The sequence below is a fragment of the Cavia porcellus genome, unplaced genomic scaffold (genome assembly GCF_034190915.1).
Source record: "Cavia porcellus strain 051 isolate PalLab524CR breed Dunkin Hartley unplaced genomic scaffold, mCavPor4.1 scaffold_20, whole genome shotgun sequence".
Classification (NCBI taxonomy): domain Eukaryota; kingdom Metazoa; phylum Chordata; class Mammalia; order Rodentia; family Caviidae; genus Cavia; species Cavia porcellus.
The window spans coordinates 30,298,343-30,311,460 of record NW_026947503.1 but is presented as its reverse complement, the minus strand read 5'-3'; the positions used below and the strand labels follow the sequence as shown (position 1 = coordinate 30,311,460).

Below are 13,118 nucleotides of genomic sequence, written 5' to 3'. Positions count from 1 at the left end.
TAGTAAAGGCTTTTTTTGCATTTATTTACCATACCTCCTGAGATTTCCTGGATTTCAGCGGGAAGGCTGGTGCTTTAGGGTCAGGCATTTCTAAGTAAACAGCAGAAAAGCAGTGTGTTCAGGTGAAGCCATATGCAGCTTCTTTCAGGATAACCACTCCTGCTGGCCAGTCTGTGTGCCCTTTCTCTCTGCATAGAGGGAATTGTCCCCAGGTTTTCAGTCAGCTCTGTAATTCTTGTGTAGTCTTCACCTTGATCGATGTTACCCCTTTGTGGTGCATTTTCTCAATAGCCATCAGTGTTTCTCCCCAATCAAAAAAGAAAGAGACAAGCTATCATAGATTTTACACTCGTTAATGTCTATAAGCATTAGTGACAATACACAGCTTTATACAAAATTCTAGGGCAGATTTGTAGGTTTAATGGCTAATATGGAAATGAATACTATCTTCCCCTTTACTCCAGAAATGCCTATTTGGAGACAGCTAATATATATATATATATATATATATATATATATATATATATATATGTTGTAAATCTGTGTATATATGTTACATTATAATTATAAGTAATTTGTATAATCAAGTACTTTAGTAGTATATAGGAACATATGTGTCTGTTAATCATCAGAAATGTGTGTGTGTGTGTGTGTGTGTGTGTGTAATTCATACATGCAAACTTACTTGCTTTGGGTTGCCAGAATCTACTGAAAGCCATTGGTAGCACAAGAATTAGAGCCTTGAGATAATCCATCTATTAGTTTTATCTTGTATTGGAGCTCAAAGATCATTCCCCCACTTTTTTCCTAGGCTCCACAATTGAAGAGAAAAATGGAAAGCTCAGTCTGGGTTTAGAGAGATGCAACCCTAATTACAGAAAGGGCAGGCAAGGTTAAGGCACTGGTATTGTTTGTGTAGATAAAGAACATTGTGCAGGGAGATCTCAAATTGTTTCCTATATGAAAGACTCTAAAGATTGAGAATCACATAATCTTCATTCCCAAAGCACATAAAGCAGAATTTTTGGATAGCAGGAAGAATGTTTTAGCATACTATGTTCACAATAAGTAAAACAAATGGAGTGTGCAAAATAAATTTCGAAAGGTCTAAATTTGATATATATGTAAGGTAATTAAATAATGTCTTTACTGGGGATAGTAGAGCAGCTTATAATTTGTTGCTTTTAGTATCCTGTTGCCATAACTGGTATTAACTTTATAAGAAAAAGTTTCCACTTACATTTTAAATGTTCCTCACAGGGCCTGGTAGCCAGATGATAACTGAATGCCAACTAGCTTTTTAAAGCATGGAACTACTCTTATATGTGTTTGTCTGAGAATACGTATTGGGCACCTGTCCCATTGTTAGCCTTGAGGGCATAAAGACAGATACAGAATCTTTAGTTTTTGCAAAATTAATAGATCAGTAAGTTCCCATGTAGATCAATGCCACAATGGAATGGATTACTGCTGAGTCATGTGGTCTGTTATAGAATTTTCAGGATAGTACATTTAATTCTACTTAAGAAAATATTCAATTGAATATTGAACTTAAGCCTAGATACATGACAAATATGTTATGCACGTTACAATAGTTAATTTTCCTATTTTTTTAGTTTATGTTTGAGACACAAAATCATTATTTTCATCTTGGAAAATTGTAGCATATGCATATCACATCTTAATTATTTGTACTTCCTTTTTCCCCCATCCTCCTATTTTCCCTATCCCTGTGCCCTTCCCATCAACACACCTTTCTATCTATATGTCTGTCTCTATATTCTCTCATTATTTTTTTCTGCCAAAATAGATTGAAACATGCCTTGAATAATAAATGTAGAGAATAAAACACATAAATACAAAGCCATTTTGTGGTAAGATAGAGACTTCAATCAATATTAACAGTCTGAACAAAGCTTACGTGTGCTTTCATTTCCAAGGTATAATACATTCTTTCCATTTTTAAAGATAAGGTCCATCCTAACCCAACCTAAAATTTTTAGAAGAGTACAGATAAGAATTGTGAGAGAGAGTTAAGTAGAGAATGAATTGCAAATCTCAATAACTAGTACTATAGGGGAGGACAGATGGACAGGTAGAAAAACAAACTAGAGAAAATATTAAGCAGATTTCAAGTAACTTGTCACATAAGGAAAGTGCAGAGAACTGTGGAATAGGGCGGACAATAGTTCACATAATGCATCACTGTTAAAAAAGAGGAAAAGGAAGCCATAGATTTAATGTTAATGGAAGTTACATGAGCAACATAAGTTAGTGGAGGGAGAAACACCTCTGGATGAGAGCAATTTCTTGTCACTATGTTGAGCAATATATTATATTAGTCTGCATTATGTGACAAAAGTGAGCAAGGCAGAGGTCCATGATCAGTAAGATAGTGATGGAATATCACACAGCCATAGCTATAGACAAGTCATGTTCAATCTGTAGTCAGTTTCTCTATTTGTATATACAGTACCTGTTTTAATAATTTTTAAATATTTTACTTAACAAGTAGGATTAGTTTTGTTGAGCTAGATGATTTTCATGGAAAATAATGAGAAATTAAAATAGAGTCAATGTTTTTAGCTTGTCTGTAAGCTAATAAATATAAAGGTATATGGTGAATGTGGTGCCACACACTTGTAATCCTAGTCTGAGGAACATATTATACCTTCATTTAATCAAGGTGCAGTGTATACATAAGGGATGTGTAGGTGATAGGTTTAGGAAATTTAGCAGAAATTTGGTTGTACATTACTTAAAAGCAAGTATGAGAGTTTTACGAATTCCCAATCCAACTCAGGCTTATATTTTTAGATCATTTTAGAGGATCGTTACGCAAGTCACATAGTTTCTGTGATACTGCTCAAATTTTATCATAGACCAGTATTCCCACATCAAAGGTTCCAAATGCGCGTTTTATTGAGTTCTTATTAGAATCAACAACAAATTTTTATTGAGCACCCGCTGATTATGAAGCCCTCTACTGGACACTGAGCTATAAAGAGAGATTCCTAGCCCTTGCCTTTCCCACAGAGCCTGCTAATGACAGGTAAGCTGAGTTAGGCTGTGTATGTCAAAAACCAGGGGATGCAGCCTCATTTAGCATGGGGGACACTGTCAATGTAAGAAAGAGAAATATTTTTTTTTCTCTCACCTACTGTCTGATATAATGTCAAACTTGTAAAATCTGATAAAAAATGAAGTTACTAGGAGAGCCAGGGAAAACACAATGCAACAATAAGTGTAATACTCAAAGCCTAAGAAATATAAGAAAATTATGAAACACAGACCGGATCTGAAATATATACCGGTATTTGTGAACAGGAAAGAAGAGCTGAGTCATTCTGGTTCTTACACTGTTACAACTCCAGTTACATGCTTGAATTAAATTATTCTCTTAATCAAAATACATTCAGTAAGCAAAGTGTTTTGAGAATTTACTATGTGACCAACTTTACATTATATACTCTATTTAAGGATAATAAACAGAAAGATTTCCCCTGCAATTGGGAAAACCAAATCTTCACAATACTGTTTCAAAAATAAGTCATTTCAACTCAATAATTTTCTTTTAAGAAATACCATTATGTGAATTAAATTTTTTTTTCCTTGAAAATACACAAAAATACCAATGAAATGTTAGGAAATAACATAAAAAGACCACACACAGCATCACACAAAGATACATTAATATTATATTTTTTCTATTTCTCTAGATATGTACAGTATGATGATGTTTGCTGTGATATACTGTTTTCTAATGTTTCTCTTTAACTTTGTATCTTTTTAAGGTACAAAGATTTAAGATACTAAACATTTGTAAGATAAAAGATTTAAGATACTAAATATTTGTAACTTTGTATCATTTGTAAGTATTTAAAATTAACCCAGTAAATCACTTTTGAGATCTATGAATAGATGTGACCCCCATTTTGAAAAACTGTGTTTTAGGACTAATAATTTCAAAGTTTGATGTAAGTGAAGAATAGATAGATTTGGAGTTTACGTGATTCCAGGAAAGGAGTAACAGGAGAGGATGGATTGATAGTACGATTTATTTTGTAATGACCCTAATTTATTTTCTCCACCATCTCTGAAACATCAGAGATGTTATGAGATTATAATTTCACCAGAGTTTTTAAGTGGTAAAGTAGACAATTACTACAAAGCCCTGTAGTTCAGAACGTGGGCAGGAGAGAAACACAGGCAGGGAGTCAGACTGCCTGGCGCCACAATTTATATGCTGTTCAATTTTGGAAAAGTTATTTAAACACCTTGCAGCTCAACCTCTTCATTTGTAAAACAGGGATCATGGATCCTGCCTCAGACAGTTGTGATGAGAATAAATAATTGCAAAATGCTTTGACTAATAAATTTTGCACTGGGGTCTTTCAGGAAATATTGGTTTTGGCTAGTAGTAAGCCTTTTGACCATAATCTGCAGTAAAACTGAGAACAGAATTAAGAAGATTCAAATATCTAATTTTCAGAGGCTATTTTGTTAGTATTCCTTATCTCTTTTGGTTTTTCATTAGTGAAACTTAGTAGGAATGAAAAATGTCTCATTATACTAATAACATTATCAATAGTAAATACATAATTTTAGTTCTGTATGAAATGTTAAAATGGCTCCAAGTCACTTTTCTTTTCATGTCCTTATGCCATGAATATTAATGCATCCCAGCTAAAACATCTAAATGAATTTTCTCCTGTGAAGATTTTTTAAGAAAAAGTTTAGTAATAGAGGTAAATATTTAGATATAATTTGGGTTAATAAGGCAAGGAGAGAAGGGAAAGCATGAAATCATTGGAATTTCTATTGGTTTACCCACTCTTCTAAAAGACCATGACCATTATAGTTTTAATACTCACTTTGGTGTCAGGAATGTTTTGCTGGTAGTGGGAAAAAAGAAATTGTAGTTTCCTAATTAATCAAAAGGTAGCACACCTTATTCATTGAAGATACTAACAACAGTGAAATCTTAAAAATGGCCACTGAAAATATCTATTAATTTCCTATGTGAAATGAGTTGATAGCTACTGTTTCACTGACCTTAATTGTGAACTCTCAGGTAGCAGGTATAGTAAGATGTGACTTCACTTTAATTTCTAGTGGAAGAGCATAAACATTTCTTTTTTAAAAAACAAATTCTCTTCTAGGCATGGTTTTAAGAAACTGAATTGAAGGATTCATTAGCAAAAATGTGTTATATGTATTTATATTTACCTTCAATTGCAAATTTCCATCATAGAGTGACTAGCTTTATGGTAATTAAATGAAAATAAATCAGTGTATCACAGACATGCTGGGAAAACAATAGCATAGTATAGTAATATACTGTAATAGGTAATCTCTAGAATAATAGAAATGTGTCCACAAAAATAGTACAGTCATTTTTATTGCTTTATTATACAACTAGTTTCAGTAAAGAATGAGTCCATCATATTAAGTAAATTCTAGTGAAACTCTAGAATTACAGACCAATAAGCATTATCATCTCTCATTATGAATTGCTTCAGTGCTATAAGCTTTCCTTTCTTTACTAGATGGGCATATCTTCCATGGCTTTGTGCATCTTACAATGTATAAGTCAATTTCATGCAGCAAATGGGCGTTTAGAATGTTCATTGCATTTTTATGTTTATGTAGATGTTAGTTTCCCATGTTTCACTCTTCTTTTAGGACAATACCATTAACTACTTACCTGCATTAAGAGGAGAACGATACATTCTACAGCAGTTCCTATATTATCCAATGTGATTTGGGAAATAGTTGAATTTCAAATATTTTATATCCCAGAGCAGTGTATTCAATATTAAAGACCCCAAAATGCAAGTTCACATCCTCACTCATTCACTTTTTTTCTGTCTTTGCAGTTCCACCATGGTTTGTAAATCACCCTTCCAACCTCTATGCCTATGAAAGCATGGATATTGAGTTTGAATGCTCGGTCTCTGGAAAGCCTGTGCCCACTGTGAATTGGATGAAGAATGGAGATGTGGTCATTCCTAGTGATTATTTTCAGATAGTGGTAATTATCTTTTTACGTATTACTTTAACAATCCCATTTATTACTTACTTTTTTTTCCATTTGATTTTTTTCCTGGTGAGTTAGTTACTATTGGGAATTTTTATAGCGTGTTAAATAAACTAAGAAAGAAGATGATTTTCTAGACTTGAATTGTGAACCTGAACAAGAGTAATCAAACTGTCCATTCTACTTGTTTTGTATAGTAAAACTTTAAAGCATAGCAAATCAAAGGGCCTAAGACATTCCAAATATGTTCATAGTATATAATTCAGAATCTAGTCGCAGACTACATCAAGCCAGTGTTATCCTACTATTATGAATTTTACCACTTGAAATACATTTTTAATAAGATATCTTATTTGTGATTGTAGTAGCCTTACTTTGATAATAGAGACTACTTCCTTTTGTTACTTTTCCACATAATGCCAACTTATCTTGTATGAGCACTATTGATGGAGACAGTGACAGTGGTCACAGCAATGTTAAAGAGCCCATGAAGATCTATAGTTTACATTGTTTGTAACTTTCAGTGTTGGAAAAAAAAGTGAAAGCAAGAATAGTAATCCTTACAGTTATTTATAAGTTTTAGTTCACTATCTCTATCCTTATGGGAGACCATAAGAATATTGGTACCATGTTTACTGAATCATCATGCCTACCATGACTGTTTTTACTATTATCCACAGAATCATTTGTTCATTGGAAAAATGCTTTATGGAAACTCCCAATTGGGTGTAGCTTTGAATCAAAAGTTCTGATTTCAGGCATAAGAATATACAGTATGAAAATATCTATATCTATATATCTCAATTTCCAAACATCAAAGAACCCTGCAGAGAAAGAAGAGACTTTTAGATCCACTTGTCTTATGTTTGAGATGCAGATATGACCTTGTTAAAGAGGAGATGTTACCTAAGCCAGGTCTCTCAGGCAGAGTATTCCAGAATGTAGGTGTGTAGTGAGGCCAGGCACAGTCTCTCCCCATGACACATGCTGGCTCTTACCAGTCAATGCCTCCTCCACAATCAGGTGACTTTCACCAACTTTCATAATCTCCTTGAACATGCATTTTGCCATGCCATAAAAATTCTTAAGGAGTAAGTCAATAAATCATATGCTTATCACTTTTCTCATCATTACCCATTTTTCACTTGTAGCTGCATGCATTTAATTGGTTCAGGATAGAGTAAGAGATGAAAAATTTAACTTTTGAATGCCATACCAATTAATTACTTCCTTTAAACATGTTGAAAATGCCTTGCATTGGGTAGCTTGAAAGTGTATATGCCTACAATATATGCTACTTGCATATAAAGGAAATTGTTGCATACCCTTATGGACACATAATAAAATAAAGCATTTTTCTACAGTTTGAATAATCTTTGTCCCAACATGACTCATTTCAGGAAACCTATTTCAGCAAGCTATTTCAATGCTTCTTAAGGTGAAAGAAAATGTATGTGCTCTATTCACATTAAATGGTCTTAAAATATTTTCTCAATGGTTCTGGAAATCCAAGAGCCATTGTGCATGTTAAAACTAATGCAAATAATAACTTAAATGAAAATTGTTAATTAGAAGTTAGCATCTTTATCTAAGAATTTTACATCATCTGAGAATTGACTACAAGACTCTAAAAACAATTAAGGATTCCCCATGAGGTAATATTTATCTCTTAATGACTTCAGGGAAAGTGATTTACCACATCTCTCTTACTGAACTAATTCTTGCACTAATATAAGAGATAAACTGAGTTCATGTAATTAAATGCTATCTCCAGATCATTTTATCATCCATCCTTGAGAAAGATGGTAGTTCGTGTTATATAAAAAAGGAATTAATGTCATTGTATTTCATTTATGGACTTCCAAAGGTGTGAAACATTTCCAATACAGACTAGAGATGACATGGTACCCCCCTAATATCCCCATAGAGTATATGTTACTGCAATAATTATCATTTTAAAAGGAATTTTTGGGATTTCAATGGTAAACATTTCCTGAAATACGTAAAATTCATTCTTAGTTCTTTACAATATTCAAATACCACTCTTAGTCATCTTTATTGCTTCCATACCTCATAAAGAAATTTCTTTTGATTATTCACTTATATATTGATAATGATGACTATTTTTATGAGGATATTTTCATTGCAGAACTAGTCTGAATTGATATCCTCTTATTCGGAAAAGTCTTGGAATGATTGACATTTTCCAGGCAGCATAAAGCATCTGTGAGGTTAAGAATCTGCCTTTTGTTTATATTATTATATTTTATTCGACTTTAGTCCATATTCTTTTTTTAAGTTGAAGATTTTGTTTTCTGTTTTTGTTTTTTACAATACTGGATCTGCTTCTTTTTTTCCCCTTCTAGGGAGGAAGCAACTTACGGATCCTTGGGGTTGTAAAGTCAGATGAAGGTTTTTATCAATGTGTGGCTGAAAATGAGGCTGGTAATGCCCAAACCAGTGCACAGCTCATTGTCCCTAAGCCAGGTAAGGAAATCAGAACTTAGACAAAATTACTTATGGTCTCCTTTTACATTCCAAGTTGCTTTCCTTATGCTTTAAGTCCATATGAAACAATACAATTAAGGTCTAAATGTGCATAAGTTGATGATACATTACTTTCAGCAAATTTTATAGGCATTTTATCTGTCTACTTGCAGAGAAATAAATCGTTATACACAATAGGGACTTTGGTTTGAAAGACATCAGCCAATAATTTAATACCATCTCTCTTTTGTGACCTGCTTTTTCCCATTGTTCCATATAAATATGACACATACAATATATATAAACCGATACATGTGAGCATGTAAGATACATATATATATATATATATGATTATATTATGTATCATGTGTACATATAGTTACATGCACATAATACACACATACTCTTGTATAAAGGCCATACATAAACACTTATGCATAGTCTTTAATCTATGGAAATTGCAAAAAAGCAGCCAGAACAACCTCTTAAAAGGAAATTCATTTTTTATTATTTCAAACAGATTTTGATAAATTGTCATTTTTACTATAATTAATATAGTTTTGCTTTTCTTTGAAGGCAAATATGATGGTGTATTGAAAAGTAACTGTAATAGATATATCATATAAAATCACCATAGCAACATTATTCCTTCTATGGATAGAGGAAGTTGAAGGGAGGGGGATTTCATGGTCACATGTTCTGAAATATTTAACATTAATGAAGTTAAAAAGCAGAATGTGAATAGTCATTTACATAGATGGAAATAATATTACATATTAATACATTCAAAGTCTTCCACCCTCTCAGGCCAATTTCAATTCTTTTATGTCATTCTCCCTTCTGACATGGCTCACTGTCGTCTCAGTCTCTCCCTGAAGCAAGTTCAACAAGAGGAGACTGAAATATGATAAAAGACCAAGTCTAACATTAGATGTTATTATTTTTTCACTTTTTTATTTTAAAAAGCAAAACAGAAAAGGATAGAAACAATTCAGAATTTCAAAAATAAGAACTGAACACTAATTAATATATTGCATATTATTATCTTAGAAGTAGTTGTTCAGATTACAAGATTTGGGCACAAAAAATCCTCAAACAGTCAAAGCACAAACTGTTCTTTAGGATGAGCTAACACAGATTACTAGTAAAGCTATCATATATATATATATATATATATATATATATATATATATATATATGGTCTTTTCCCTTCTTTCTCTCTTTCCCCCATCTCTCTTGTTCTTTCCTTTTGAGCACTTTCTTTTGCTTTCATTAAATGTGCCTATTAGGTCCTGTACCTTGGCCAATTACCTGATGATACTGATCAGGAAATCTACAAAGATGGGCCTTCACTTTTTATTCTTGACTGAAACAAACAAAACAAACAAAAAAGGGCCAACAACATGAACTGCATAGTTCAGTCTTAGATGAGTGAAGCAATTAAAGGAATTTAAAAGGACCATCAACTTTCCTTCAGGAGCCCAATTTCTCTCCTGGACTACTGCATGTCCCTTCACTTCATACGCTACATACATTAGTGTGACAAAGTCCTTTTCTGAAGAATAAGTAATGTACAAATGGGAGAAAGCAAACTCTAAAATAGGTCTCTCTAACTGAGTCATATTTTAAAAACCACACTCTATAACAGGGCCACATGTAAGATAACATTGGTTGTTGAACACTTCATAGAACAAGAGAAGTCCAGTTAATTTTCATTGTTCAGCTAAGGCTAGAGCACAGGAAAATGTTTGATAAGTCACTCTGTATTTCTAGAAGACATATAGACCATGTCCTGTATCTTGTTGAAAGTGATTGCAGAAGCCCAGTGGTACCTCCTACAATTGCTTGGCCTGTAGAAACCGAGGACTGTTGAAATTCTGCAAGTCATGGTGCTGGACATTGTCATAGCCAGTTGTGGAGACACAAAGAGAGCTCCTTGGTAGTCTGTGTGCGTGTGTGTGTGTGTGTGTGCATGTGTGTGTGCCTACCAGGTGAGTGCAAACATGGGAAGTGGAGGACAATGTAGTCTTGACTGGAGAGAATCTGAAGCTCCCTATTCTGCAGGGAGGCAAAGGAGAGACCAACTATGCGGTTCCACTTACAGAAACCAGGGGTGAATGTTTCTTGAATAGGTGCTGTCCCAAAGGTCCTGCCAGCTATGGTGCACTAGTCAAAGGCTTTCGGATAGATGCTGCTAAGCATGAGGCTGAGCTGGTAGCTGAGATCAAGTAGAGAGTGCCTTGCTAGCTTCAGGAAGAGCCTTGTGAGGAAATTCCCAGCAGTGGGACCTACACTGCTGCCCTACAAAGGTGAAACGTGGACATGGCTTCCATGCAGTGGCCTTCTGAGAGCACTGAAAAATTAGTCTTTGTCTCTTCACTCCACATCAATATTTTCCTTCTTGACCCTGGAAATCCCTAAGCAAAGGGACAGAACAGACCCCCCAAAAATGCAACAGACAGCACAATGGCCCCTTTCCCTGTTTTTGTCTCAAGACTGATTTGGGAGGTGGGTAGAAACTTCAGGTACTATACTAGCTTATTTTTTTAGTACCTGTTTTCAGTGATACTTACATTCATTTGTGGAGTTGGAACGTATACATAACACATTTTAATGTTCCATTTCTTTTTTTTTTTTTCTCTTTATCACTTGGAAATTTTTGGTAGATTGCGCAAGATAGTGTATGTGCCTCTGTGTGTATCCATACTGTAGTTTTGTTGTTTGTTTTCTGAATACCTGAAGATTTTTAAATATTTTAAGGTGACCTCAGAGTTTCATAACTGGCTTAAATTGCAAATAGTTGTTTCCAAGATTTAGCTATTACAAATTGTGCTGCTATAAATATAGTTGCATATATATCACTGTGACGTGATGCTTTCAATTTTTTGGAAAATACCCAGAATGAGAATATCTGGATTGAATGATACTTTTAATCCTAGTTTTTTGAGGAATATCTACACTGATTTTCATAGTGCCTACACCAGTTTACACTCCCACGAAAAGTGAAGAAGTGTTCGTATTTCCTCCACATCTCCACCAATATTTGGTATTAGTTGATTTCTTTATGGCAATCATTTTTTTCTGGAGTGAGATGGAATCTCAGTGTTGTTTTAAGTTGCTTTTCTCAAATGACCAGTAACATTGAGCATGTCTTCATGTATTTATTGTCCATTCATATTTCTTCATCTGAAAAGAACGAGTTCTTTCAGATGTGCATTTTTGGATTGGGTGTTTGAATTTTGGGGAGGGGGCTAATTTGTTATAGCTAAATCTTGGAAACAACCAAAATTCCCATCAATTACAGGGTGGATAAACAGATGAGGTATTTATATATAATGGAATATTATTTAGCTATGAAAAAGATAACCTTGAGGCTTTTATAGGTAAACCAAGGCAATTGAGACCATACTCATAAGTGAAACAAATCAAACTAACATACATAAATATAATATTGTCTCCTTAGTACAAAAATAGTAATAAAAATAAAAATCTGATATAACAGTAAGATCCAAAATATGCAATAGATATTGTAACAATGAAGGGGAAAGAAAGTGCTTAACAGGACAGAACTACTGGGATATAGGAAAGAAAGAAAGGAAAAGATTATATGTATATCGGTAAACATATGTAAATGTGTATATATATATATATATATATATATATATATATATATATGCTAGATAACTATACCACTAATCTCTGTTAGTTCATCAAAAAGAAAACTTTGTGCTGTCATTGTTTGATTATCGCATTTGTGCCTAACTTTTATAACCTGAAAACTAATTTTGAGATAACAACGTGCAATATTTTAACTAGTGTTAATTCCCTACTTGTTTTCTATTTTGAAATTCTGTTTTATTTCTGTCTTTTTAAAATAAAAACATATTACAAATAGTTGGAAGGCATATCTCAGAAGATATATTTAGAAATAGATAGTAGGAGACAAATAACTTGTTTTGTTTTACTTTATTTTTCTAATATTTCAGTAGTTCAGTGCCCTCAGTAAACCAACTACAGATATTTACTTGTGTTAAAATCAGGAGACTCTCCCTGCAACAAGCATTGCTGTATTAATGGTATCTTGTGCTCTGCTTGGTCCCTTGTTCATTTACTTCTGTGTGACCATAAGGGATCAAGGCACTCTCCAGCAGAAATACTATTTGCTTTCCCTCTACAGCCGGCCTATTAGAATCTTGATAGGTCATTTTTTTATGCCTAGATGGTAGTCGTATCAGTGGTACTCTTGGTTTATATTGTACTTGGCACTGGATAAGAAAGAATGCAAAAGAAATAAAGAAGAAAATCTGAAAGCATGATAGGACACTATTGTTGTTGTCTTACATTTCTCCTTGGACACATTTCAAATGTGTTGGTAAAGTATTTGAAATGTGTACATTTCAAATGATGGATTACTTTTTCCTGGCTATTTAATCAGGTCTTCAAATAATGCCACTTCAATTCCTCAGAGATGCTGTATATGCTATGTGCACAGATGGTAGAGAGGCCAGCTATAAATATAAATTAAGCTATGAGGCTGACCATTGTGGGAAGAGCATAACCGTCTCTGTTTAACTTTTGATACGAAGTGGTC

At 33.6% G+C, this 13,118-nt stretch overlaps 1 protein-coding gene across 5 annotated transcripts in view; it reads left to right on the top strand.

Moving 5' to 3' along the window:
• The window catches only part of Dcc (DCC netrin 1 receptor), a 1,081,241-nt gene that overhangs the window by 639,127 nt on the left and 428,996 nt on the right, over nucleotides 1-13,118 (top strand). For all 5 annotated transcript variants that reach the window (XM_063231626.1, XM_063231625.1, XM_063231624.1 and 2 more), the window contains exons 6-7: nucleotides 5,880-6,034; nucleotides 8,407-8,527. In XM_063231626.1, coding sequence (XP_063087696.1) covers nucleotides 5,880-6,034; nucleotides 8,407-8,527 — 276 coding nt within the window. The remainder of the gene's footprint in view (nucleotides 1-5,879; nucleotides 6,035-8,406; nucleotides 8,528-13,118) is intronic.